General features: G+C 46.8%; 1 protein-coding gene across 8 annotated transcripts in view; it reads left to right on the plus strand.

The window, feature by feature from the left end:
• Positions 1–25098, plus strand: part of LOC140119786 (uncharacterized) — a 299698-nt gene that overhangs the window by 77860 nt on the left and 196740 nt on the right. Inside the window, exons 1-6 of one of the 8 annotated variants that reach the window (XM_072139153.1) lie at positions 7372–7538; positions 8535–8702; positions 10406–10573; positions 11692–11796; positions 13545–14179; positions 14617–14717. The exons of 2 other annotated variants lie outside the window; for them this stretch is intronic. In XM_072139153.1, the coding sequence (XP_071995254.1) occupies positions 14095–14179; positions 14617–14717 (186 nt within the window). In that variant the 5' untranslated portion in view covers positions 7372–7538; positions 8535–8702; positions 10406–10573; positions 11692–11796; positions 13545–14094. 5 more of the 8 variants (XM_072139152.1, XM_072139156.1, XM_072139155.1 and 2 more) reach the window with 5 other exon arrangements.

A 25098-nucleotide genomic window follows, 5' to 3' on the forward strand; every position in this document is an offset into this window, starting at 1 on the left:
GGTTGTTCAGTGAAGACAGCAGGTCCATTCAGACAGAGCATCTTTAATATGACTAGCCAGTCCTTTCTTAAAAGTGGCAGGCAGGGCGGCTTCATTCCAAGAGAGCTCGGAGGCAAGAGTGCGGAACCACGTAGTCGCCTAGTGATAAGTCCCATTGCCGTAAATTCAGCAGGGCGGTCTCAGCAGAAGATGCCCAGGCTGGCTCCCCGAAAACAGACTGAAATTACGCAATTTGGTGGCAATGACAGGGTCGTTCCTGTCCCAGAGATGGGTAGCCCTTGCCAGAGCTTTCCCAGAGAGTAAGCTGACCATGAATGCCACCTTAGACCTCTCCGTGGTGAACTGTGCTGGCATCAGCTCTATGTGCAGTGAGCACTGGGTAATTAAGCTGACTACTGAAATCTATACATTATCGGTGAGATACAGAGGGAGAGGTTAATGGACGACTCACCTGATATATCTGCTGCCCAAATGCTAAGGATGAAGCTGCTGGATGCACCCAATAAGGTAGGTATCCGTTTGTAAATCCCTTTTTGGTAGTCTGATGTATAGTTTTTACAATCAGGTGAAAAGAACAATTTGGAGTGGAAGCCCTGGCCGGTGTCTTCAACACGCATTAGTCCAGAGCTGGCAGTGATGTCACTGTTGGTTAGAATGGGGCAAAAGGACACGGGTAAAATTGCACCAAACGCATTTTCGGGAGCAACGGCTCTCTTCCCCAGGGTAGAGTTCTACCCCCTCTGCTATTGCTGTGATTTCTCAACTTTCTGTGTCTTCCAAAGAATCGGTACTCTCTGTTGCCGTAGACTTGCATTAAATAAGAGAGTAAATATAACAGCTAACTACAGCAATGTAAAACTTTACTCAATATACCATCCGGCCTGACAGATTTTTTTCAAGGGAATGCATTTAATATAAAAACACTAAATTATGATCAGACTTCCTAAAGAATAAAATTCCATGCACCTATACGCATCACAAACATTTGAGTATAGTAAATCGAGTGTGTGCAATCCCCCCTGGTTTTACATGTGACATATTGTTGGAACTTCGGAAAATAAAACTCTTATGTGAGTAACTGAAATCACCTGTGATTATAATCATAGCATTAAGATATCTAGATTGCAACTCTGCTACATTATTCTGCAAAATGTCAATAGCCTCCTGAAGCCCCACAGATGGAGATATATATAACATCACCGAAATTTCCCTTGGGTTTAGGGATACCGCTAGCAATTCAATATTTTCACAGCAATGAGACACCCTCACAGTGGCCTGATGAGAAGTTGCATTGCATACTGGGCACACAAAGTTGCACAACACAGGGGCATAACTACAGCGGTAGCAGCCATAGCAGCTGCTATGGGGCCCGGAGTGTCAGGGATCCTAGCTGGGTGCTTACGGTGGCTTCCCCTCTCTGCATATCACCGTCCTCCTGCATTCTTTTCCTAGAAAGCAGGCAGTTTTCTTTGCTGTCCTAATTGATTATAGGATACACAGGGGCACATTTACCTACCTGTCCGACGGAGTTCACCGATGATAATCTCTGTGCCACGATTCACTAAGATTGTGCCCCCGATATCCTGCATGTGTCGCTTCCCCGCTCAGTTCTGACAGAGTTCACCTTCTTCTTCCCATGCATGTTAGTGCATTGTCTTGTGACACAAATTGAAAGTTAAAACCAGCGCTCAGTCCGAATCAGTCGGCCACGCCCCCAATTTGTGTCGCATGGAAGCAGTGCAGCTGCGACAGAAAACGATTACATGCAACACAATCCCAGCGCAGACACCTGTTAAATACCTGTCCAAGCTGTGTAATCCACAAAAAAAGTGCAAAGTCTGACAAAAGTGCAGCACTTAGTAAATCAGCTCCACAGTTTCCACAGAGCACTTTAATAAGCTCTGCCCCTGCTTCATGGAGTTGTCGGATCACATGGGAGAGGGCCAACAGAACGGAGATCTGTGCCCATCAGAAATTGTTAGTCATTCAGTTGTCAATCCGTATGTGACATTGAAACACATTTTTCCCAGAGAGACAACCCTACGGAGCCTTAACAGTGTTGAGTACACAGATAAATTAAACGGGGTTTTCCCATCAGGGCAATCACATTTAATTAAATTCATTTTCCACATGTAAACATTTCTTCAATTGAAAAAAATGTTCCTGTTTGAAGATAATTTCTCATAAATGTAGTCATGTTGTCCCTTAGAAATTAGTTGGCTTCCTCGGATACGACCACCTCACATTTTGGCAGCGGTGGCCAGACATGCGCTATTGAGCTCTGCCTGACTACATGGATTCAGTGTTCTTTACCCCAGGACGGCTGTGCATGAAACCGTTCTATCTTTACTGGACAGAATAATCAGCAATACTGAGCCTGGTGACTTTCAGTTAAGGACATCGGGCAGATTACTTAATGGTCACCTCCCCGTCCCATCCCTATTGCCAGTAACATTAGTTTTATATCTTTTAGAACTGCAACATTTTGTAGAAATAAAGTTTTTAAACTATGCAAATGAACATTAGGTGTTCTTCTGAGCACCTCTAGACTCCACCAATAAGTAATTAATTCATGCCCCTCGGCGGCACCCATACACTGGGGCACATTTACTTACCCGGTCACTCAAGTTCCCTGAAAGTGCAGTGTCCGTGTATTATGTTGCGTGCGGTGATTCACTTAGATTGTGCGCTGCGACTGAAATCATGAATGTGTCACTTCCCCGCTCAGGTCCGACAGAGTTCACAATCTTTTTTGTGGTGCACCTTAAACATAGGACTTGCGACAGAATTTAAAAGTTAAATACGGCGCTCGGTCCGAATCAGTCAGACTATCCAAAGGCGCGCCGCTAGTTTGTGTGGCATGGAGGCCAGCGCAGCCTCCCAGTGCACACAAATACTCGTGCAAAGCGTTTTTGCCCCGAAATAGGTGCACATTCCGACAAAAGTGCGTAGTGCGACCCTTAGTAAGTGAGCCCCACTGTGGTACGGGAGCTGTCCAGCTCTCTGTCTGCAATTCTTTTGTTTTGCGACTGAATGCTATGATCGCACAAGCACGGGTTTTTTTTAACACAGTTGCCCTATCAGCCGAGGGGCAATAATAAATTACTCAACAAAGCATCAGAACAGAGGCAGAAGTGACTCCTTTCCTCTACTTGCCCCACTACCTGCATCAGTGACCCCATCCCCTCACATCTGGTACAGTCTCTCTCCACAGCAGTCACTTCTCACCTCACTAAAATTTTCAACCTCTCTCTCGCTTCTGGTGTCGTCCCCTCTTCTTTCAAGCATGCTGTTGTTATTCCTTTACTAAAGAAACCTTCACTGGAACCATCCAACGCTACTAACTACAGACCAGTTTCTAACCTCCCTTTCATCTCCAAACTCCTGGAACGCTTGGTCTATTCTCGACTGACCCGCTATCTCTCAGCTAACTCCCTCCTTGACCCCCTACAATCTGGTTTCCGCTGTATGTATTCCACTGAAACTTCTCTTACTAAAGTCTCCAATGATCTCCTCACTGCAAAATCCAAAGGTGACTGTTCTCTCTTCATTCTTCTGGATCTATCGGCAGCGTTCGATACTGTGGTCCACCAGCTCCTCCTCAGGAGGCTTCACTCCATTGGCCTGAAGGACACTGCCCCCATTATACAAACCATCAGCAGATTTGGTTTCCAGTGTCATCTTTATGCTGATGACACCCAGCTGTATACTTCTGCACGTAACATCACCCCGGCCTTACTCCAGAACACTAGTGACTGTCTGTCTGCTGTCTCTAACATCATGTCCTCTCTCTTCTGGAAACTTAATCTTTCTAAGACTGAACTTCTTGTCTTTCCACCATCTACTAACTTACCTAACCCTGACCTCTCCATCTCAGTCTGTGGCATCTCTATAGCACCGAGGCAGCAGGCCCGCTGTCTTGGGGTTGTGCTGGACTCTGACCTCTCCATTTCACCATATATTGAATCTCTTGCTCGCTCTTGCTGGATGCATCTCAGAAACTTCTCCAGACTGTTGCACTTATTCACTCTCCACTAGACTACTGTAACTCCCTACTAATCAGTCTTCCACTCAATAAACTCTCTACAATCTGGCCTGCAGCAGCCAGGCTCGTCTTTCAGACCAAACGCTACACGGAAGCATCCAGTCTGTGCCAATCACTGCACTGGCTGCCCGTCACCTTCCGTATTCACTTTAAAATAATAACCCTCATCCACAAAGCTCTGCATAATGCTGCACCTCCATATCTCTCTCCTCTCATCTCAGTCTATCGCCCTTCCCGTGCTCTTCGATCTGCCAGTGACATTAGATTAATCTCTACCTTAATTCTAACCTCTCATGCACGTCTCCAGGACTTCTCCCGAGTCGCTCCAATTCTCTGGAATGCCCTTCCCCAGACACTCAGACTAATATCCAACCTCCAAAGCTTCAAACCTGCTCTTATATCCCATCTCTTTAGGCAAGCCTATCACACTCGCTAACTGCTTGAAATATCAACTCTCCCTTTACTAATCCATCCTATGTACTATCCTATCTGTTATTCAGCAAACACCAGATATATACCAAGCTCCCGGCTTCTCTGCAGTCACTTTCACCTTGGACCCTGTATATTAGATGGCGGCTGATGGCTGGTTCAAGCAGCAAAATGTTTATTTATTAAATTGTTTATTAAATTATTTTATATTGCTCCCTTATAAAGATTGGCTGGACCATTATACAACCTCTTGTGTCACCCCCTCATCTTCATAGTCTGTAAGCTCTTGTGAGCAGGGCCCTCACTCCTATTGTTCCATATGACTGTTTGTTCTTTGGAATGTAATATAGTTGTAAACTCACTGGCCACTTTATTAGGTACACCATGCTAGTAACGGGTTGGACCCCCTTTTGCCTTCAGAACTGCCTCAATTCTTCGTGGCATAGATTCAACAAGCATTCCTCAGAGATTTTGGTCCATATTAACATAATTGCATCACACAGTTGCCGCAGATTTGTCGGCTGCACATCCATGATGCGAATCTCCCGTTCCACCACATCCCAAAGATGCTCTATTGGACTGAGATCTGGTAACTGTGGAGGCCATTTGAGTACAGTGACCTCATTGTCATGTTCAAGAAACCAGTCTGAGATGATTCCAGCTTTATGACATCATCCTGCTGAAAGATGTTGGGTACATTGTGGTTATAAAGGGATGGACATGGTCAGCAACAATACTCAGGTAGGCTGTGGCGTTGCAACAATGCTCAATTGGTACCAAGGGGCCCAAAGAGTGCCAAGAAAATATTCCCCACACCATGACACCAACACCACCATCCTGAACCGTTGTATACAAGGCAGGATGGATACATGCTTTCATGTTGTTGACGCCAAATTCTGACCCTACCATCCGAATGTCGCAGCAGAAATCGAGACTCATCAGACCAGAAAACGTTTTTCCAATCTTCTACTGTCCAATTTCGATGAGCTTGTGCAAATTGTAGCCTCAGTTTCCTGTTCTTAGCTGAAAGGAGTGGCACCCGGTGTGGTCTTCTGTTGCTGTAGCCCATCTGCCTCAAAGTTCGATGTACTGTGCATTCAGAGATGCTCTTCTGCCTACCTTGGTTGTAACGGGTGGCGATTTGAGTCACTGTTGCCTTTCTATCAGCTCGAACCAGTCTGCACATTCTCCTCTGACCTCTGGCATCAACAAGGCATTTCCGCCCACAGAACTGCCGCTCACTGGATGTTTTTTCTTTTTCAGACCATTCTCTGTAAACCCTAGAGATGGCTGTGCGTGAAAATCCCAGTAGATCAGCAGTTTCTGAAATACTCAGACCAGCCCTTCTGGCACCAACAACCATGCCACGTTCAAAGGCACTCAAATCACCTTTCTTCCCCATACTGATGCTCGGGAGAACTGCAGGAGATTGTCTTGACCATGTCTACATGCCTAAGTGCATTGAGGTTCCGCCATGTGATTGGCTGATTAGAAATTAAGTGTTAACAAGCAGTTGGACAGGTGTACCTAATAAAGTGGCTGGTGAGTGTATATGTCCCCTATGATTTGTAACTCGCTACAGAATTTGGTGGCGCTATATAAAGATTATTATTATTAATGTTTAGCGTCAGATTGTTTGAAACTTGTAGTGACTGTCATCAGAAATAGAAGCCTATAGTCACATAGACTATAGGGGTTGTATGACATTATGGTTCAATCATATTTATTAAAGGACATCTACCACCAGGTTACAGGATTGTGAACCAAGCACACTTACATGCAGGTATATGCCCGCTCTGCCATGACCCACTTTTCTTTATGCCCTTGTTTTTGAGAAAAAAGGCTTTACCACTTCTACAAATGAGCCTGAGAGGCTAAGGAGCTAAAAGAAGAGAAGATCCTGCCAAAGAATCTGTGTTAGTGTGCTCGGTTCATAATCCTTTATCCTGGTTGTAGATGTCCTTTAAACCAACTCAAAGACAAAAGAACAAACAAAACAATGAGACAACATGAACAGTAGGTTCCATAAGGAACATTATGGATAAAATTTTGATAACAAAAACAGAGATCTCACAATGTTATAAGTATACAACCATATCCTTATGTGTTAGGGCAGACCGAATATACACCCAAAAACTGGTTTGTCCTCTCTCCTCCCTCTCTTCTCTCTCCCTGTAGTCTCTCCTGTCTCTCTCCCTGTAGTCTCTCCTCTCTCTCCCTGTAGTCTCTCCTCTCTCTCTCCCTGTAGTCTCTCCTCTCACTCTCCCTGTAGTCTCTCCTCTCACTCTCCCTGTAGTCTCTCCTCTCTCTCCCCTGTAGTCTCTCCTTTCTCTCTCCCTGTAGTCTCTCCTCTCTCTCTCCCTGTAGTCTCTCCTCTCTCTCCCTGTAGTCTCTCCTCTCTCTCTCCCTGTAGTCTCTCCTCTCTCTCTCCCTGTAGTCTCTCCTCTCTCTCCCTGTAGTCTCTCCTCTCTCTCTGTAGTCTCTCCTCTCTCCCTGTAGTCTCTCCTCTCTCCTGGTAGTTTCTCCTCTCTCTCTGTAGTCTCTCTCCTTGTACTCTTTCCCCTCTCTCTCTCCCTGTAGTCTCTCCTCTCGCTCCCTGTAGTCTCTCCTCTCTCTCTCCCTATAGCCTCTCTCTCTGTAGTCTCTCTCCTTGTACTCTTTCCCCTCTCTCTCTCCCTGTAGTCTCTCCTCTCTCTCTGTAGTCTCTCCTCTCTCCCTGTAGTCTCTTCTCTCTCCCTGTAGTTTCTCCTCTCTCTCTGTAGTCTCTCCTCTATCTCTCCCTGTAGTCTCTCTCCTCTATCTCTCCCTGTAGTCTCTCTCCTCTCTCTCTCTCTCCCTGTAGTCTCTCCTCTCTCTGTAGTCTCTCCTCTCTCTCCCTGTAGTCTCTCCTCTCTCTCTCCCTGTAGTCTCTCTCTCTCCCTGTAGTCAGTCTCTCTCTCTCTGGTCTCTCTCCCTGTAGTCTCTTCCTGTTTATGGCTGTGTGGAGAGGCCCCTACTCTTCCGGTGACGTCATACACAGAGGGGCGGGGCTGCTATGGTGAGATCTCCTGGGGCTGCACCACATGTAAGTGTCACATGGAAATGTAAATGTAGTGTGTATATTGTGTGCTGTATTGGCATTGTATTGGTATGTATGTACATGCTGTAGGTTATGTGTATATACTCTGTTATGTGTATAAACTGTATGCTGTGTTTTTACTGTATGTTATGTGAGTAAAAAGTGTAAGTTATGTTTGTATATACTGTATGTTACATGTATAGTTTATGTTATGTGTATATATCCCTGTAGTCTCTCCTCTCTCTTTCCCTGTAGTCTCTCCTCTCTCTCTCTCCCTGTAGTCTCTCCTCTCTCTCTCCCTGTAGTCTCTCCTCTCTCTCTCCCTGTAGTCTCTCCTCTCTCTCCCTGTAGTATCTCTCCTCTCTCTCCCTGTAGTATCTCTCCTCTCCCTCCCTGTAGTCTCTCCCCTCTCTCTCTCCCTGTAGTCTCTCCTCTCTCTCTCCCTGTAGTCTCTCCTTTCTCTCCATGTTGTCTATCCTCTCTCTCTCCCTGTAGTCTCTCCGCTCTCTCCCTGTAGTCTCTCCTCTCTCTCTCCCTGTAGACTCCCCTCTCTCTCTCCCTGTAGACTCTCCTCTCTCTCTCCCTGTAGTCTCTCCTCTCTCTGTAGTCTCTCTCCTCTCTCCCTGTAGTCTCTCTCCTCTCTCCCTGTAGTCTCTCCTCTCTCCCTGTAGTCTCTCCTCTCTCTCTCTCCCTGTAGTCTCTCCTCTCTCCCTGTAGTCTCTCCTCTCTCTCTCCCTGTAGTCTCTCCTCTCTCTCCCTGTAGACTCTCCTCTCTCTCTCCCTGTAGTCTCTCCTCTCTCTGTAGTCTCTCTCCTTTCTCTCTCCCTGTTGTCTCTCCTCTCTCTCTCTCTGTAGTCTCTCCTCTCTACCTGTAGTCTCTCCTCCCTCTCTCTCCCTGTTGTCTCTCCTCTCTCTCTCTGTAGTCTCTCTCTCCTCTCTCTCTCTCCCTGTAGTCTCTCTTTCTCCCTGTAGCCAGTTTCTCTCTCGTCTCTCTCCCTGTAGTCTTTTCCTGTTTACGGCTGTGTGGAGAGGCCCCTCCTCTTCCGATGACGTCATACACAGAGGGGCGGGGCTGCTATGGTGAGATCTCCTGGGGCTGCACCACATGTAAGTGTCACATGGAAATGGAAATGTAGTGTGTATATTGTGTGCTGTATTGGCATTGTATTGGTATGTATGTACATGCTGTAGGTTATGTGTATATACTCTGTTATGTGTATAAACTGTATGCTGTGTTTTTACTGTATGTTATGTGTGTATAAAGTGTAAGTTATGTTTGTATATACTGTATGTTACATGTATAGTTTATGTTATGTGTATATATCCCTGTAGTCTCTCTCCCTGTAGTCTCTCCTCTCTCTTTCCCTGTAGTCTCTCCTCTCTCTCTCTCCCTGTAGTCTCTCCTCTCTCCCTCTCTCCCTGTAGTCTCTCCTCTCTCTCTCTCTCCCTGTAGTCTCTCCTCTCTCTCTCTCCCTGTAGTCTCTCCTCTCTCTCTCCCTGTAGTCTCTCCTCTCTCTCTCCCTGTAGTATCTCTCCTCTCTCTCTCCCTGTAGTATCTCTCCTCTCTCTCCCTGTAGTATCTCTCCTCTCCCTCCCTGTAGTCTCTCCCCTCTCTCTCTCCCTGTAGTCTCTCCTCTCTCTCCCTGTAGTCTCTCCTCTCTCTCCCTGTAGTCTCTCCTCTCTCTCTCTCCCTGTAGTCTCTCCTCTCTCTCTCCCTGTAGTCTCTCCTTTCTCTCCATGTAGTCTATCCTCTCTCTCTCCCTGTAGTCTCTCCGCTCTCTCCCTGTAGTCTCTCCTCTCTCTCTCCCTGTAGACTCCCCTCTCTCTCTCCCTGTAGACTCTCCTCTCTCTCTCCCTGTAGTCTCTCCTCTCTCTGTAGTCTCTCTCCTCTCTCCCTGTAGTCTCTCTCCTCTCTCTGTAGTCTCTCCTCTCTCTCCCTGTAGTCTCTCCTCTCTCTCTCCCTGTAGACTCTCCTCTCTCTCTCCCTGTAGTCTCTCCTCTCTCTGTAGTCTCTCTCCTCTCTCTGTAGTCTCTCTCCTTTCTCTCTCCCTGTTGTCTCTCCTCTCTCTCTCTGTAGTCTCTCCTCTCTACCTGTAGTCTCTCCTCTCTACCTGTAGTCTCTCCTCCCTCTCTCTCCCTGTTGTCTCTCCCCTCTCTCTCTCCCTGTAGTCTCTCCTCTCTCTCTCCCTGTAGTCTCTCCTTTCTCTCCATGTTGTCTATCCTCTCTCTCTCCCTGTAGTCTCTCCGCTCTCTCCCTGTAGTCTCTCCTCTCTCTCTCCCTGTAGACTCCCCTCTCTCTCTCCCTGTAGACTCTCCTCTCTCTCTCCCTGTAGTCTCTCCTCTCTCTCCCTGTAGTCTCTCTCCTCTCTTTCTCTCCCTGTAGACTCCCCTCTCTCTCTCCCTGTAGACTCTCCTCTCTCTCTCCCTGTAGTCTCTCCTCTCTCTGTAGTCTCTCTCCTCTCTCCCTGTAGTCTCTCTCCTCTCTCCCTGTAGTCTCTCCTCTCTCCCTGTAGTCTCTCCTCTCTCTCTCTCCCTGTAGTCTCTCCTCTCTCCCTGTAGTCTCTCCTCTCTCTCTCCCTGTAGTCTCTCCTCTCTCTCCCTGTAGACTCTCCTCTCTCTCTCCCTGTAGTCTCTCCTCTCTCTCCCTGTAGACTCTCCTCTCTCTCTCCCTGTAGTCTCTCCTCTCTCTGTAGTCTCTCTCCTTTCTCTCTCCCTGTTGTCTCTCCTCTCTCTCTCTGTAGTCTCTCCTCTCTACCTGTAGTCTCTCCTCCCTCTCTCTCCCTGTTGTCTCTCCTCTCTCTCTCCTCTCTCTCTCTCCCTGTAGTCTCTCTTTCTCCCTGTAGCCAGTTTCTCTCTCGTCTCTCTCCCTGTAGTCTTTTCCTGTTTACGGCTGTGTGGAGAGGCCCCTCCTCTTCCGATGACGTCATACACAGAGGGGCGGGGCTGCTATGGTGAGATCTCCTGGGGCTGCACCACATGTAAGTGTCACATGGAAATGGAAATGTAGTGTGTATATTGTGTGCTGTATTGGCATTGTATTGGTATGTATGTACATGCTGTAGGTTATGTGTATATACTCTGTTATGTGTATAAACTGTATGCTGTGTTTTTACTGTATGTTATGTGTGTATAAAGTGTAAGTTATGTTTGTATATACTGTATGTTACATGTATAGTTTATGTTATGTGTATATATCCCTGTAGTCTCTCTCCCTGTAGTCTCTCCTCTCTCTTTCCCTGTAGTCTCTCCTCTCTCTCTCTCCCTGTAGTCTCTCCTCTCTCTCTCTCTCCCTGTAGTCTCTCCTCTCTCTCTCCCTGTAGTCTCTCCTCTCTCTCCCTGTAGTCTCTCCTCTCTCTCTCTCCCTGTAGTCTCTCCTCTCTCTCTCTCCCTGTAGTCTCTCCTCTCTCTCTCCCTGTAGTCTCTCCTCTCTCTCTCCCTGTAGTATCTCTCCTCTCTCTCTCCCTGTAGTATCTCTCCTCTCTCTCTCCCTGTAGTATCTCTCCTCTCCCTCCCTGTAGTCTCTCCCCTCTCTCCCTGTAGTCTCTCCTCTCTCTCCCTGTAGTCTCTCCTCTCTCTCCCTGTAGTCTCTCCTCTCTCTCCCTGTAGTCTCTCCTCTCTCTCTCTCCCTGTAGTCTCTCCTCTCTCTCTCCCTGTAGTCTCTCCTTTCTCTCCATGTAGTCTATCCTCTCTCTCTCCCTGTAGTCTCTCCGCTCTCTCCCTGTAGTCTCTCCTCTCTCTCTCCCTGTAGACTCCCCTCTCTCTCTCCCTGTAGACTCTCCTCTCTCTCTCCCTGTAGTCTCTCCTCTCTCTGTAGTCTCTCTCCTCTCTCCCTGTAGTCTCTCTCCTCTCTCTGTAGTCTCTCCTCTCTCTCTCTCTCCCTGTAGTCTCTCCTCTCTCTCTCCCTGTAGACTCTCCTCTCTCTCTCCCTGTAGTCTCTCCTCTCTCTGTAGTCTCTCTCCTCTCTCTGTAGTCTCTCTCCTTTCTCTCTCCCTGTTGTCTCTCCTCTCTCTCTCTGTAGTCTCTCCTCTCTACCTGTAGTCTCTCCTCTCTACCTGTAGTCTCTCCTCCCTCTCTCTCCCTGTTGTCTCTCCTCTCTCTCTCTCCCTGTAGTCTCTCTTTCTCCCTGTAGCCAGTTTCTCTCTCGTCTCTCTCCCTGTAGTCTTTTCCTGTTTACGGCTGTGTGGAGAGGCCCCTCCTCTTCCGATGACGTCATACACAGAGGGGCGGGGCTGCTATGGTGAGATCTCCTGGGGCTGCACCACATGTAAGTGTCACATGGAAATGGAAATGTAGTGTGTATATTGTGTGCTGTATTGGCATTGTATTGGTATGTATGTACATGCTGTAGGTTATGTGTATATACTCTGTCATGTGTATAAACTGTATGCTGTGTTTTTACTGTATGTTATGTGTGTATAAAGTGTAAGTTATGTTTGTATATACTGTATGTTACATGTATAGTTTATGTTATGTGTATATACTGTATTTTATGTGTATTTTATAGGTTATGTATTCTGTGTATGTTATGTGTATACTATGTGTTGCTGGTGCTGTTGGGGTTTATAGTTTTTATACACAGATTCCGCTGTAACAAACAGTGGTAAGTACCAGATATGGAGGGTGGAAGCCGCAATAAGTGTCCCCCTAGAAGCCTCCTCTCAGGTAGTTGGTTCCTCTCTACTTTCATATTCCAGGACCTTAACATTGCTTTCCTCACACATCTTCTTATCACAGCCTCTCTCCCTCACATTCTGCACCCCCTTAATATACCCCTACTTGTTGCTGCTTAATAGAAATCACATAATAAGCACCATATTCTGCCCTTTCCCCTCTCAGCTCCTCTCCTCTGCTGTGTGGTGCCGTTCTGGAGCCGGCAGATTGGATCAGGTCATATCTAGCACAGAGCAGCAGCAGAGGCAGAGTCATGACACTGGGAGCTGACGACATTCTGCTTCATCACTGTATTCAACTCGATGTCTGGTGAACCTGTGACGGTTGGGAGGTGTAAAATAATAATCTCTATTACCATCTTCACGCTTTACAAATCATGGGGGACATATACAGATAAAATAAGACAACACAGAGTAATACCACATATCCAGCACTGGTCCCGGCAGGCCAGGTTCCGGAGATTTAAAGTGCCAGCACGCCGATAATTGCCACTGGCTGGTTGCCAATTCTGATAAATTCTCAGCCCCTTCTTGTCTTCCCTGCCGGTTCTTTGTGCCTCACAGCCTTAGAAAAAGCTTCTTGTATGCCTTGTATTCCCGTTGTGACCTTGGATCTCCTATTGACTTTGATCCTGTTCCACCTGTCTTGACCTATTGCTCCGATCCCATGCTGCCCGTCCGGACCTCCTGCCTTTCCCACACTATGATTCTGCCTAACGTCTCTGTACCTCCCCTTGGCTGCCACCGCGGACAAAGTCAGACCTGTGGAACCACCTGGTGGTACCAAGCCGCAGCAAGTCTGGTGAAAACCAGCTGCCACATAGATTCCGGTCCTAGGTGTTGGCTTACGTCATCGTCCGCAGTGGTCCAGTGGGTCCACTACCCCTGGAGCCTGACATCGGGTTCTTTTTGTAATTCCAATAACCAGTAAGGAATCACAGGGGTGGAGAGGAGTCATGTCAGAATGTATACGTACTTGACCTAAAGGACAATGTTTGAGCAAGGTCAGGACAGATCAGCATGACTCTTCACTCCTGTAGGTCCTGCTCGCCAATTTCCACAGTATTAAAACAATAAAAGGGATTTATTAACATCTGGCTACCGCCTCTCCTCATGGCTCTTCAGCAACGGTTGAGGGATGCAGATGATGTAATGATGTCATAGCATCGCCTCTTGCATGGAGAGGTGCAGGCAGAGGCATCTTTGTGTATCAAAAGTATCTGAGTATTAAATACATAGATGCCAGTTTCTAAGGAACATGAAAATTCTAAACAATTAAATATTTATTTCAATATCTGTGAAAATATTAAAGATCTCCTCAGTCATCTTCCTTTTTCTCCAGATTCTCTAAATACAGGATTTCCACAGCCAAGGTTATGCTGGTAAAATAATGGTCCTTTCCTGTGACTGACCACAGATGGAGAAGGACAGAGAGCAGATGGCGGCCAGGATCCTGGAGCTCACCCTGGAGATGATCTCCTTGATAACCGGAGAGGTGAGAGTCTCCCAGGACACGGCTCTTATCTCTAGGAATAACAGCGGGAAATGACTGGAGAGGTGAAGGATTCTTAGGATCTATGTAGTGATCAGTGTCTCCCCATACACAGGATTACACAGTAGTGAAGAAGTCGTCTGGTGAGTGTGTGACCCCCCGTGTGTCAGGAGGATGGACCCAGAGCCTCATCACCGAGCCTCCACCTCATTCACTGATACATGAGCAGAAGATCCTAGAACTTACCTCCAGGATCACTGAGCTGCTGAGCGGAGAGGTGAGCGCTGCCGGGAATGCTGGGACATTGTACAATAACACAAGGGAGGGGTCTGGGTGATGACTGTGTCATTGTGTGTGTCAGGTTCCTATAAGGTGTCAGGACGTCACTGTCTATTTCTCCATGGAGGAGTGGGAGTATATAGAAGGACACAAGGACCAGTACAAGGACATCATGATGGAGGACCACCAGCCCCTCACATCACCAGGTAAGAGAAGACCTTCCTGATTATAGAGGACAGAGCAGGTGTGTGGTCACCTCCTCCATCATCTCATCATCACATATAGACAATGGGGCTCATTTACTTACCCGGTCCAGTCGCGATTCCGCGGTGCATTGTCCGACGTTGATTCGGGTCTGCATTTACCAAAGTCGTGCGCCAAATATCCTGCATGTGTCGCTGCTGCACTGAGGTCACCTTCTTCTTTCCGGTGCATGTAAGTGCTTGATCTTGCGACACAAATCGTTTTTTAAATTCCACGTTTTTTCTGAATCCATCGGGTTGTCTGACGGCCACTCCCCCCCGATTTCTGTCGTGTGAAAGCGGCAAAACGGAAATATTTGGGAAACCTAACGAAAGTGCGGCGTTCGGACCCTTAGTAAATTAGCCCCAATGTATTCAGCCACTGTGTATATTTCCTATAGATGGATCCAGTCAGATAAATCCACCAGAGAGATGTCCCCGTCCTGAAAATTCCCAAGATATTAAAGAGGAGCCGGAGGAGAACGTCCCACTGGATCATCAGGTAGATGGAGCTGAGATTCCTGTAAATCCTCTATAGATTAATTTAACAAGGATAATTTCTGGATCCTTTTTCTCATGTCCTTCATGTTGGATCTTTCCAGGAAAGTTGTGGTGGAAGGAGGAGCGGAGAGGAAATCCCCTCATCAGTGACAGAGGAGGGTAAGAGCCTTTCATGTATCTTGTGGGTTATTCTTCCCTTATACATTGCAGGGAGAGGTCACATCCAGGGGAGGAGATGGAGATGACATAGACACCGGCTCATCTGTCTCTGGTCTCCTCCTCCAGTCAGTCAGATCAGTCTATAGCTACAAGATGACTCGAAGGAATATTATCTGATATTTCGGACTGGAGATTATTTAATGGGAGAACTGATAGAAATCCAGAAACTTCTCTCCTCCTGTTTGTTATTAATAAATTTCCTGGAAAGAATTAATTTACTGACAGGTTATTCCAGAATTACTCAGCGCCGCTACAGTATCATATTTTCATAGTATATAAGATTGTAAAAAAATGCAGGTCCATCAAATCCAACCTATAAGATTAAAGAAATGTTTTTTCCCTATAATCTGTGATCATTTTGTTTTCAAGAAAGGCACCCTCGTGAATATCTACAAAGTATCTGCCATAACAACCTCCTGTGGCAGAGAGTTCCATAGTCTCACTGCTCTTAAAGTAAAGAATCCCTGTCTATGGTAGAATCGCCTCTTCCCTACATACACAGGATGTCCCCTATCTCTTCTTCTGCAGTTTTACCAAGTAATTGACTGTTCAGAACATAATGGCCCCAGTGCACTACATTTATCTACATTAAACCTCGTCTGCCATTTCTCTGCCCAATCCTCTAGCTTCTACAAATGTAATGTTAAACTATCCTCCTTAGAGAGCTTATTACCATCAGCAAAAGTTGAACCTCTACTGTGTAAACCCTCTATGAGGTCATCAATATAAAATATTAAAAAGTGTCTTCAATGCTGAGTTTAATGTCACTGGAAACTTCATCTGACAATTTTCACTTAATGATGACCTTCTGTTTTCTATCACTGAGCTAATTGCCTTCCTCTAGACCCAGCAGTCACATTTTATGTACCAAACCTTTATGTGTCACTGTATCAAATGCCTTGGAAAGCCACAATATCCACAGCCTCCCCTAGGTCCAAACTAGGACTTACCTCCTCACAGAAGCCGATCAGATTAGTCTGACAGGACTGATCCCTCATAAACACGATGCTGATGCTGGGTCATAATGTTATGTTATTTCTCATTTTCCTCCACCATGACCCACGGGTTTTCCTCATCTCTCTCCATCATGACCCCCAGGTTATTCTTCATCTCCCTCCACCACGACCCTCGGGTTATTCCTCTTCCTCCTCCACCATGACTCCCAGGTTATTCCTCATCTCCTCCACCATGACCTCCAGGTTATTCCTCATCTCCCTCCCCCATGACCCCCAGGTTATTCCTCATCTCCCTCCCCCATGACCCCCAGGTTATACCTCATCTCCCTCTACCATGACCCCTGGGTTATACCTCATCCCCCTCCACCATGACCCCCAGGTTATACCTCATCTCCCTCTACCATGACCCCCGGGTTATACCTCTTCCTCCTCCACCATGACATCCAGGTTATTCCTCATCTCCCGGGTTATACCTCATCTCCTCCACCATGACCTCGGTTATTCCTCATCTCCTCCACCATGACCTCCAGGTTATTCCTCATCTCCCTCCACCATGACCTCCAGGTTATTCCTCATCTCCCTCCACCATGACCCCCAGGTTATTCCTCATCCTCCTCCACCATGACCCCCGGGTTATTCCTCATCCTCCTCCACCATGACCCCGAGGTTACTCCTCATCTCCTCCACCATGACCTCCAGGTTATTCCTCATCCTCCTCCACCATGACCCCCAGGTTATACCTCTTCCCCCTCCACCAGGACCCCCTGGTCATACCTCATCCCCCTCCCCCATGACCCCCAGGTTATACCTCATCCCCCTCCACCATGACCCCCAGGTTATACCTCATCTCCCTCTACCATGACCCCCGGGTTATACCTCATCTCCTCCACCATGACCTCCAGGTTATTCCTCATCCTCCTCCACCAGGACCCCCAGGTTATTCCTCATCTCCTCCACCATGACCTCCAGGTTATTCCTCATCTCCCTCCACCATGACCCCCAGGTTATTCCTCATCCTCCTCCACCATGACCCCCAGGTTATTCCTCATCCTCCTCCACCATGACCCCCAGGTTATTCCTCATCCTCCTCCACCATGACCCCCAGGTTATTCCTCATCTCCCTCCACCATGACCCCCGGGTTATACCTCATCCTCCTCCACCATGACCCCCAGGTTATACCTCATCTCCCTCTACCATGACCCCCGGGTTATACCTCATCCTCCTCCACCATGACCCCCAGGTTATTCCTCATCCTCCTCCACCATGACCCCCAGGTTATTCCTCATCCTCCTCCACCATGACCCCCGGGTTACACCTCATCCTCCTCCACCATGACCCCGAGGTTACTCCTCATCTCCTCCACCATGACCTCCAGGTTATTCCTCATCCTCCTCCACCAGGACCCCCAGGTTATACCTCATCTCCCTCCCCCATTACCCCCGGGTTATACATCATCCTCCTCCACCATGACCCCCAGGTTATTCCTCATCCTCCTCCACCAGGACCCCCAGGTTATTCCTCATCTCCTCCACCATGACCTCCAGGTTATTCCTCATCTCCCTCCACCATGACCCCCAGGTTATTCCTCATCCTCCTCCACCATGACCCCCAGGTTATTCCTCATCCTCCTCCACCATGACCCCCAGGTTATTCCTCATCCTCCTCCACCATGACCCCCGGGTTACACCTCATCCTCCTCCACCATGACCCCCAGGTTACTCCTCATCTCCTCCACCATGACCTCCAGGTTATTCCTCATCCTCCTCCACCAGGACCCCCAGGTTATACCTCATCTCCCTCCCCCATTACCCCCGGGTTATACATCATCCTCCTCCACCATGACCCCCAGGTTATACCTCATCTCCCTCCACCATGACCCCCAGGTTATTCCTCATCTCCCTCCACTATGACCCCCAGGTTATTCCTCATCTCCCTCCACCATGACCCCCGGGTTATACCTCATCCTCCTCCACCATGACCCCCAGGTTATACCTCATCCTCCTCCACCATGACCCCCAGGTTATTCCTCATCTCCCTCCACCATGACCCCCAGGTTATACCTCATCTCCCTCCACCATGACCCCCAGGTTATTCCTCATCCTCCTCCACCATGACCCCCAGGTTTTTCTTCATCTCCCTCCACCATGACCCCCAGGTTATTCCTCATCTCCCTCCACCATGACCCCCAGGTTATTCCTCATCTCCCTCCACCATGACCCCCGGGTTATACCTCATCCTCCTCCACAATGACCCCCAGGTTATGCCTCATCCCCTCCACCATGACCCCCAGGTTATTCCTCATCTCCCACTGCAAAACCAGTGGGTGGTAAATTTACAATAATAATAATGATGTCCATTATATACACCCTGAACTGTATGAGCAGTTTTATAGCCAAGCGTTGCCCTTATCCCACATTGTGCCATTTTAATGGTGTTTGGGTCACTTTCTTGTCTATTGTGGTTATTCAGTGCATGTACCAGTCAGAAGTTTTCTATCAATGGATGACTGTATGTTACCGACACGTTGCCTTACCTTTGTTTGTAACTGGGAAAAAGCAAACTATTGATTTATTGACAATATTTTTCAGGAGATGGACATCCCCCCTTACCTGCCGGAGAAATAGAAAAAAATCTGTCTACTCTTTCCACTAATGAGGAAATAAATGGAGATAAAAGTAATTTTTCATGTACAAAATGTGAAAAGTATTTTTTCCAGAAATCAAATCTTGCTAGACATCAGAGAACTCACACAGGGGAGAAGCCATTTTCATGTATGAAATGTGAGAAGAGTTTTATCCGGAAGTCAAATCTTGTGAGACATCAAAGAATTCACACAAGGGAGAAGCCATTCTCATGCGCTGAATGTGGGAAATGTTTTAGCTGGAAACAAGCATTTGTTGAGCATCAGAGATTTCACACAGGGGAGAATCTATTTACATGTACTGAATGTGGAAAATGTTTTACTCAGAAATCCGGTCTTGTAATTCATCAGAGAACTCACACAGGGGAGAAGCCATTTTCATGTGCTGAATGTGGGAAATGTTTTAGTAAAAAATCACATCTGGTTGAACATCAGAAAACTCACACAGGGGAGAAGCCATTCTCTTGTCCTGAATGTGGAAAGTGTTTTAGTAAAAAATCAAACCTTACTGAACATCAGAGAATTCACACAGGGGAGAAGCCATTTCATTGTACGGAATGTGTAATACACTTTACTCAGAGGTCAACCCTGGTCGTACATCACAGACTTCACACAAGAGAGAAGCCATTTTCATGTCCTGAATGTGGGAGAAGTTTTAGTAAGAAATCGGATTTTGTTAAACATCAGAGAACTCACACAGAGGAGAAGCCATTCTCATGTACTGAATCCGAAAAATGTTTAAGTGAGAAATTAAATCTTATTACACATAGAAGAGAAGCCATGTTAGTGTTTATAGTGTGAGAAATGTTAGTAGTTTACATCTCGATAGTTGATTTATGATACAAAGCTTAGATACAAAGCTTAGATACGTGTGCAGGCGCTTGAGCCAATCATCTTGAATGATGTTTCCATGAAGACCTGTTCCCGTTAAGATGTAATGTAATAAAATATGTAAATAATGTGTAAATCTTGTAAAAATGGCTTCTTCTAATCACTTGTATCAACTGGTGTAAATGGTTCATCCGAACGAACACCAAGCAATAGGGGGATTTATCACAACTCTGGTGGGTGTGATGTGCAATTTTTTGGGACTAAAGTAAGTATTTAGGCATCTTTCCCTTTTTTTGACGACTTTTTGAGGTTATTGTCTAGGACTGCAACTTTTCCTGACCCTGAAAACTGGACTTCAGACAGAAGGTCATCATTCGGGCTATGCTACGCGAGTAACACCCGTGATTAGGGTTGGTACCGATCGCAGGTGTTAGCAGTCTTCTTGGGTTCGGTTCGAGTATCCATTCCATTCCTCTTTAAAGATGAGGCTGAACCGCTTTCGGTCTACATTTCCATAGTTGTGACCTTGTGTTGATGCCATTTGGCGTCTATCCCGATGTTTCCTCGGAACTGATTTTATATGTGTTTATTGCTTTTGAATTTTGAGATGTTTTTTAGATGAATTGTGCGATTTGCGCATTGTAATAGATGTGTCAGGCTTCTGGGTTAGTGGACCCGCTGGACCACCGCGGACGATGACGTAAGCCGACACCTTGGACCGGAGTCTAAGTAGCACCTGGTGTTCCCCAGAGCCTGCAAAGCAGGTTGGACTTGCTGCAGCGTGGTACGTTCACAGGTGGTGGCAGCCAAGGCGAGTTACAAAGCAGAGTCATAGTCGGGGACAGGCAGGAGGTCAGGACGAGCAGCACGGAATCTGAGTCGGGGACGTAGCAATAGGTTAAGGCAGGAAGCAGGGGAGCATAGTCAGGAACGGAACCGAGGTCACAACGGGAAATCACAATATCAGCAAAGGGCATCAGACAAAGCTTTCTCTAAGGCATGAAGATCCAGCTGGGTGTGCAGGGAGAAGCAGATTTATATAGAATTCTGGGAAATGACCAGCGGCTATTAATGGTGCGCTGGCCCTTTAAATTTTCTGAAGCTGGCGCACGCGCTCCCTAGGAGGCCTGGGGTCAAGAGTAGGGAGAGGTAAGCAGCTTGAGAGGGGCACGGGTGAGCCCCGTGACAAGATGAAGTGCAAAATCCCCATATACTATATATGGATATAGAAGTAGAGCGGAGAGACAAGGAGAGAGAGAGAGAGAGCGCTCCTATGGCGTATTACCCTTGATAATGTACATAATGATATTGTGGTATTACACTCACCTCTGAGGGTTGTGCATCAAGGGCACAACCCCTTTTGAAGCCTGTAGCAATACTCTGAGTCGCTATTCGCTCTCCTGCAAATAGTATGCAATGCCCAAGAGCATCCGATTGGGGTGCGTGTGATCCTCTCCTCCAATTTGGGACATAAAAAAGCGCTGGCTTGCTAGAAAATGACTTCTTAAAAAACGTATTTTATTTGAGCCAAATGGCATTAAAACGATAAAAGATTGTTTAAAATACAAACTGGAATAACGCGTTTCGCGCTAGGACTTAACGCTTCATCAGATTCCTTAACATACAGTTAGCAGTTTGGCATTTATAGAAGACCGTGAAACTACAACGACGGTGGCCCCGAATGGCCAAAGGAATGATTTACTGGGAATCAGGAACTACAAAGATGGAGTTGGCCATTCGGAGCCACCGTCGTTGCAGCTCCATTAGTGCAGTCCAGGACCCACACGCAATAAGTAATTGAATACATGTTAGTTTATTGTTTTTTATTGTCTTTTTACTGCGTTATGTTGTGATTTATGCCCTGCATACCATTTGCCAAAGCTTGGTATTATTTTCACTTGTTGTAAGCAATAATCTGATGGTGTCACAGATCCACCTATCTCCATGTGCTTCCAGACCGGGAATTCCTCCTGTAAACTTCCTGTTAGAGCTCTTCAGGTCTTCTATAAATGCCCAACTGCTAACTGTATGTTAAGGAATCTGATGATAAAACCAAGCTTTGGCAAATGGTATGCAGGGCATAAATCACAACATAACACAGTAAAAAGACAATAAAAAACAATAAACTAACATGTATTCAATTACTTATTGCGTGTGGGTCCTGGACTGCACTAATGGAGCTGCAACGACGGTGGCTCCGAATGGCCAACTCCATCTTTGTAGTTCCTGATTCCCAGTAAATCATTCCTTTGGCCATTCGGGGCCACCGTCGTTGTAGTTTCACAGTCTTCTATAAATGCCAAACTGCTAACTGTATGTTAAGGAATCTGATGAAGCGTTAAGTCCTAGCGCGAAACGCGTTATTCCAGTTGGTATTTTAAACAATCTTTTATCGTTTTAATGCTATTTGGCTCAAATAAAATACGTTTTTTAAGAAGTCATTTTCTAGCAAGCCAGCGCTTTTTTAAGTCCCAAATTGGAGGAGAGGATCACACACACCCCAATCGGAATCTCTTGGACATATACTATATATAGTATATAATAGGATTAATCAGACAATCTAGGGTTAAAGTACCCTGGGGGGTCTAAAAAACAGTAAAAAAATAAAAAGTAAAAAAAAAAAATTCAAAATCACCGCTCTCTCCCTAGAATTGATTTAAATATAAATAAACAGTAAAAATCATAAACATGTTATGTATCGCTGCGTCCCAAAATGTCCTATCTGTTAAAAAATATTAATATTTTTTCCCGGTGTTTAACCCTGTAACGGAAATAGTAAAAAATGACACTTTTTTTTTGCCATTTTGCAAAATATAAGAAATTCAATAAAAAGTGAGCAAAAGGCCGTACAGTCCTAAAAATGGTAGCATTGAAAACGTCATCAAAAACCGCAAAATAAACACAACATCCACAGCTCCGGACACCGAAGTATGGAAAAGCTATTAGCGGCAGAAAACGGCAAAATTAATGCATATTTTTTTGTACAGGAGGTTTAATTTTTGGAAATGTATGAAAACATTATAAAACCTATACAAATTTGGTATCCCCGTAATCACACCGACCCAAAGAATGAAGGAGACCTGTCATTTGGGGCGTACAGTGAAAGCTGTTATATCGAAGCCCACAAGGAAATTGAATATTTTATACCATCACTATATGAATTGCAATTTGTTACGCAGAAAACAAGCCCATACACTGCTCTGTACATGGAAAAATAAAAAAAGTTAGAGATTTCTGAAGGTGGGGAGTGAAAAATGAAAGCACAAAAACAGAAAAGGGCCTGGTCATTAAGGGGTTAAAAAAACTCTCCGCCTCCATAAGCCTGGGAGTGAAGGCGCTGTGAAACAGTGGCTTGGGGAATCCAATGTTGAGAAGAGGGCTTCTGCTCTTCCATCCTATTAGGAAAGTGGTCTGCGTTACCATGTCTGGGCTACTCACATCCTGCTCTCCAAAATCGTTACAGGAGGGGGGAGGTTCTGGAATCGCCTCAACCCTGGCTTCCTGACCGATGTGGCGGGTGCTTTATTAAGCCGGCAGGCCATAGAGACACTGGTCTCTTCTGTGCATCACTTCCAGCGTTCTTCCAGGAACGTCAGGAATGTTGGGTGGCTCAGACCTGACCTGTATGCTGTATGCGGCATGTTGGTAGACGGCTTTTAGATGCTCCGGTCGGGGATTCTGGTCGTCAAGTCTTGTTAGACAAGTGCTCTGCATATTGGGCAGGTCAGATATTTTGAAGTCACAAATATATTTCCTGATAAAAAAGGTGAACTTCAGAGGAGCAATTTGGTAGACAGGCACGCTCTCTTACTAATGCTGAACAACAAGTAATAAAAAAATGTCACCAAAGCTCAACTCTCCCTTCAAAACAAGGAAAATCCATAGAAAATGGTCTTCAGATAGAATAAAGAAAGTAACAGTACTTAGAAGATCACATACACCACTCCACCCTGTTCTGAAATGGAAGGCTCTTAGTGCTTCAAGGCTATGACTGGGAGTAACTGCCAAGCCTTGAAGCACTAAGAGCCTTCCATTTCAGAACAGGCTGGAGTGGTGTATGTGATCTTCAGTTGAAAGTACTGTTACTTTCTTTATTTTATCTGAAGCCCATTTTATATGGATTTTCCTTGTTTTGAAGGGAGAGGTGAGATTTTCTCCAATCCACCTTACGATGCAGCCATGGTGGAAGAGATGACTGCAGGGCAGCTTGGCTACAGACTCTTCTGCTATAAAATTTTCCATACATATAATGCAGGATGAGTTGGCATCATCAGTTGGGGTGTAGCTCATCATCTGCAGATGTTCCAGTCTTCCAATGGGCCCTCTCCGCTGTTGTGGGGTCCAGGCTCGATGCGTTGTGGTAATACCACTGGTGGTTTGGCCTTCGTCTTCCTGCCTAGCTGGCTCACTTGGCACAGATGACACTACAGGGCCTGGTGCTGCAGATGATATAGCTACATTTGGCCCTGTCTAGACGGCGTGGAGAGCAGATGCGTACTCTATCCACTTGGCATCTGTAGCAAGCTGACTCAGGGTGTGAATGGCGTGGAGAGCGGCTGCGTAGTTGCTGTCTGCGACTTGCTAACTCAGACTCTGGGCGGCTTACAGAGCTGCTGTGTTGCGGCGCTGTGGTGGCCGGCCTTCCGATCTTTGGGTCGTACCATGTCGTATGCTGTTAGCAGTGGATGGTGCTAGCACTGCTGATGATATTGCCGCAGTATTTTATGGCGCTGCTTCAGCTGCTCAACAGAGTGGAGACCGGCTGCGCCCTGTGTTTGGTCGGCGGCTGCAGCGGTGTGGCCAGCGGTCTGTGGTAGCAGTCGCAGAGGTCCGGCGCAGAGGCAGTGATGTTTCTGGATGGGTTCTGTCTGATGTTTGGGCCCCTTAGACACCTTTCACATGCTCTGGCCAGGGAGTCTGGTCATCTGGTCCTGTTAGACGAGTGCTCTGCAGATTGGGCAGGTGAGATTTTTTTAAATCCAATTTACGATACAGCCATGGTGGAAGAGATGACTGCAGGGCGGCTTGGCTACAGTCTCTTCTGTTATGAAGTCTTCCATACATATAATGCAGGATGAGTTGGCGTCATCAGTTGGGGTGTAACCAGGGGCGTAACTTGAGGGGGTGCAGAGGGTGCGTTCGCAACTGGGCCCAAGAGACTTAGGGGGCCCAAAAGGTGTCAATTTCCCATATGAGCTGACGAGTATTATAAACCATAGATTATAATCTGGGGCCTGGTACAGACTATGCACTGGGGCCCGTCAATTTATGCCACAAGTTACGCCACTGGGTGTAGCTCATCACCTGCAGACGTTCCAGTTTTCCAGACGGCCCCACCCGCTGTCATGGGTTCTGGGGTCGCTGCATGGTAATACCACTGGTGATTGGGCCTCCATCCTCCTGACTAGCTGGCTCACTAACCACAGATGAACCTATAGGGCTTTGCGCTGCAGATGATATGGCTACACTTGGCCCTGTCGATGCCTAAGGCTCTGAAGGTGTTGGTGCCTCAGGCTCTGGTGGTGCTGATGCCTCAGGTTTGATGGCCCTGGCGCTGCCTCAGGCTCTGGTGGTGCTGGTGCTTCAGGTTCCGATGACACTGGCGCTGCCTCAGGCTCTGGTTGTGCAGGTGCCTAAGGCTTTGCTGGTGCCTCAGGTTTGATGGCCCTGGCGCTGCCTCAGGCTCTGGTGGTGCTGGTGCCTCAGGCTCTGCTGGTGCTGGTGCCTCAGGCTC

The sequence above is a fragment of the Engystomops pustulosus genome, chromosome 2 (assembly GCF_040894005.1).
Source record: "Engystomops pustulosus chromosome 2, aEngPut4.maternal, whole genome shotgun sequence".
Classification (NCBI taxonomy): Eukaryota; Metazoa; Chordata; class Amphibia; order Anura; family Leptodactylidae; genus Engystomops; species Engystomops pustulosus.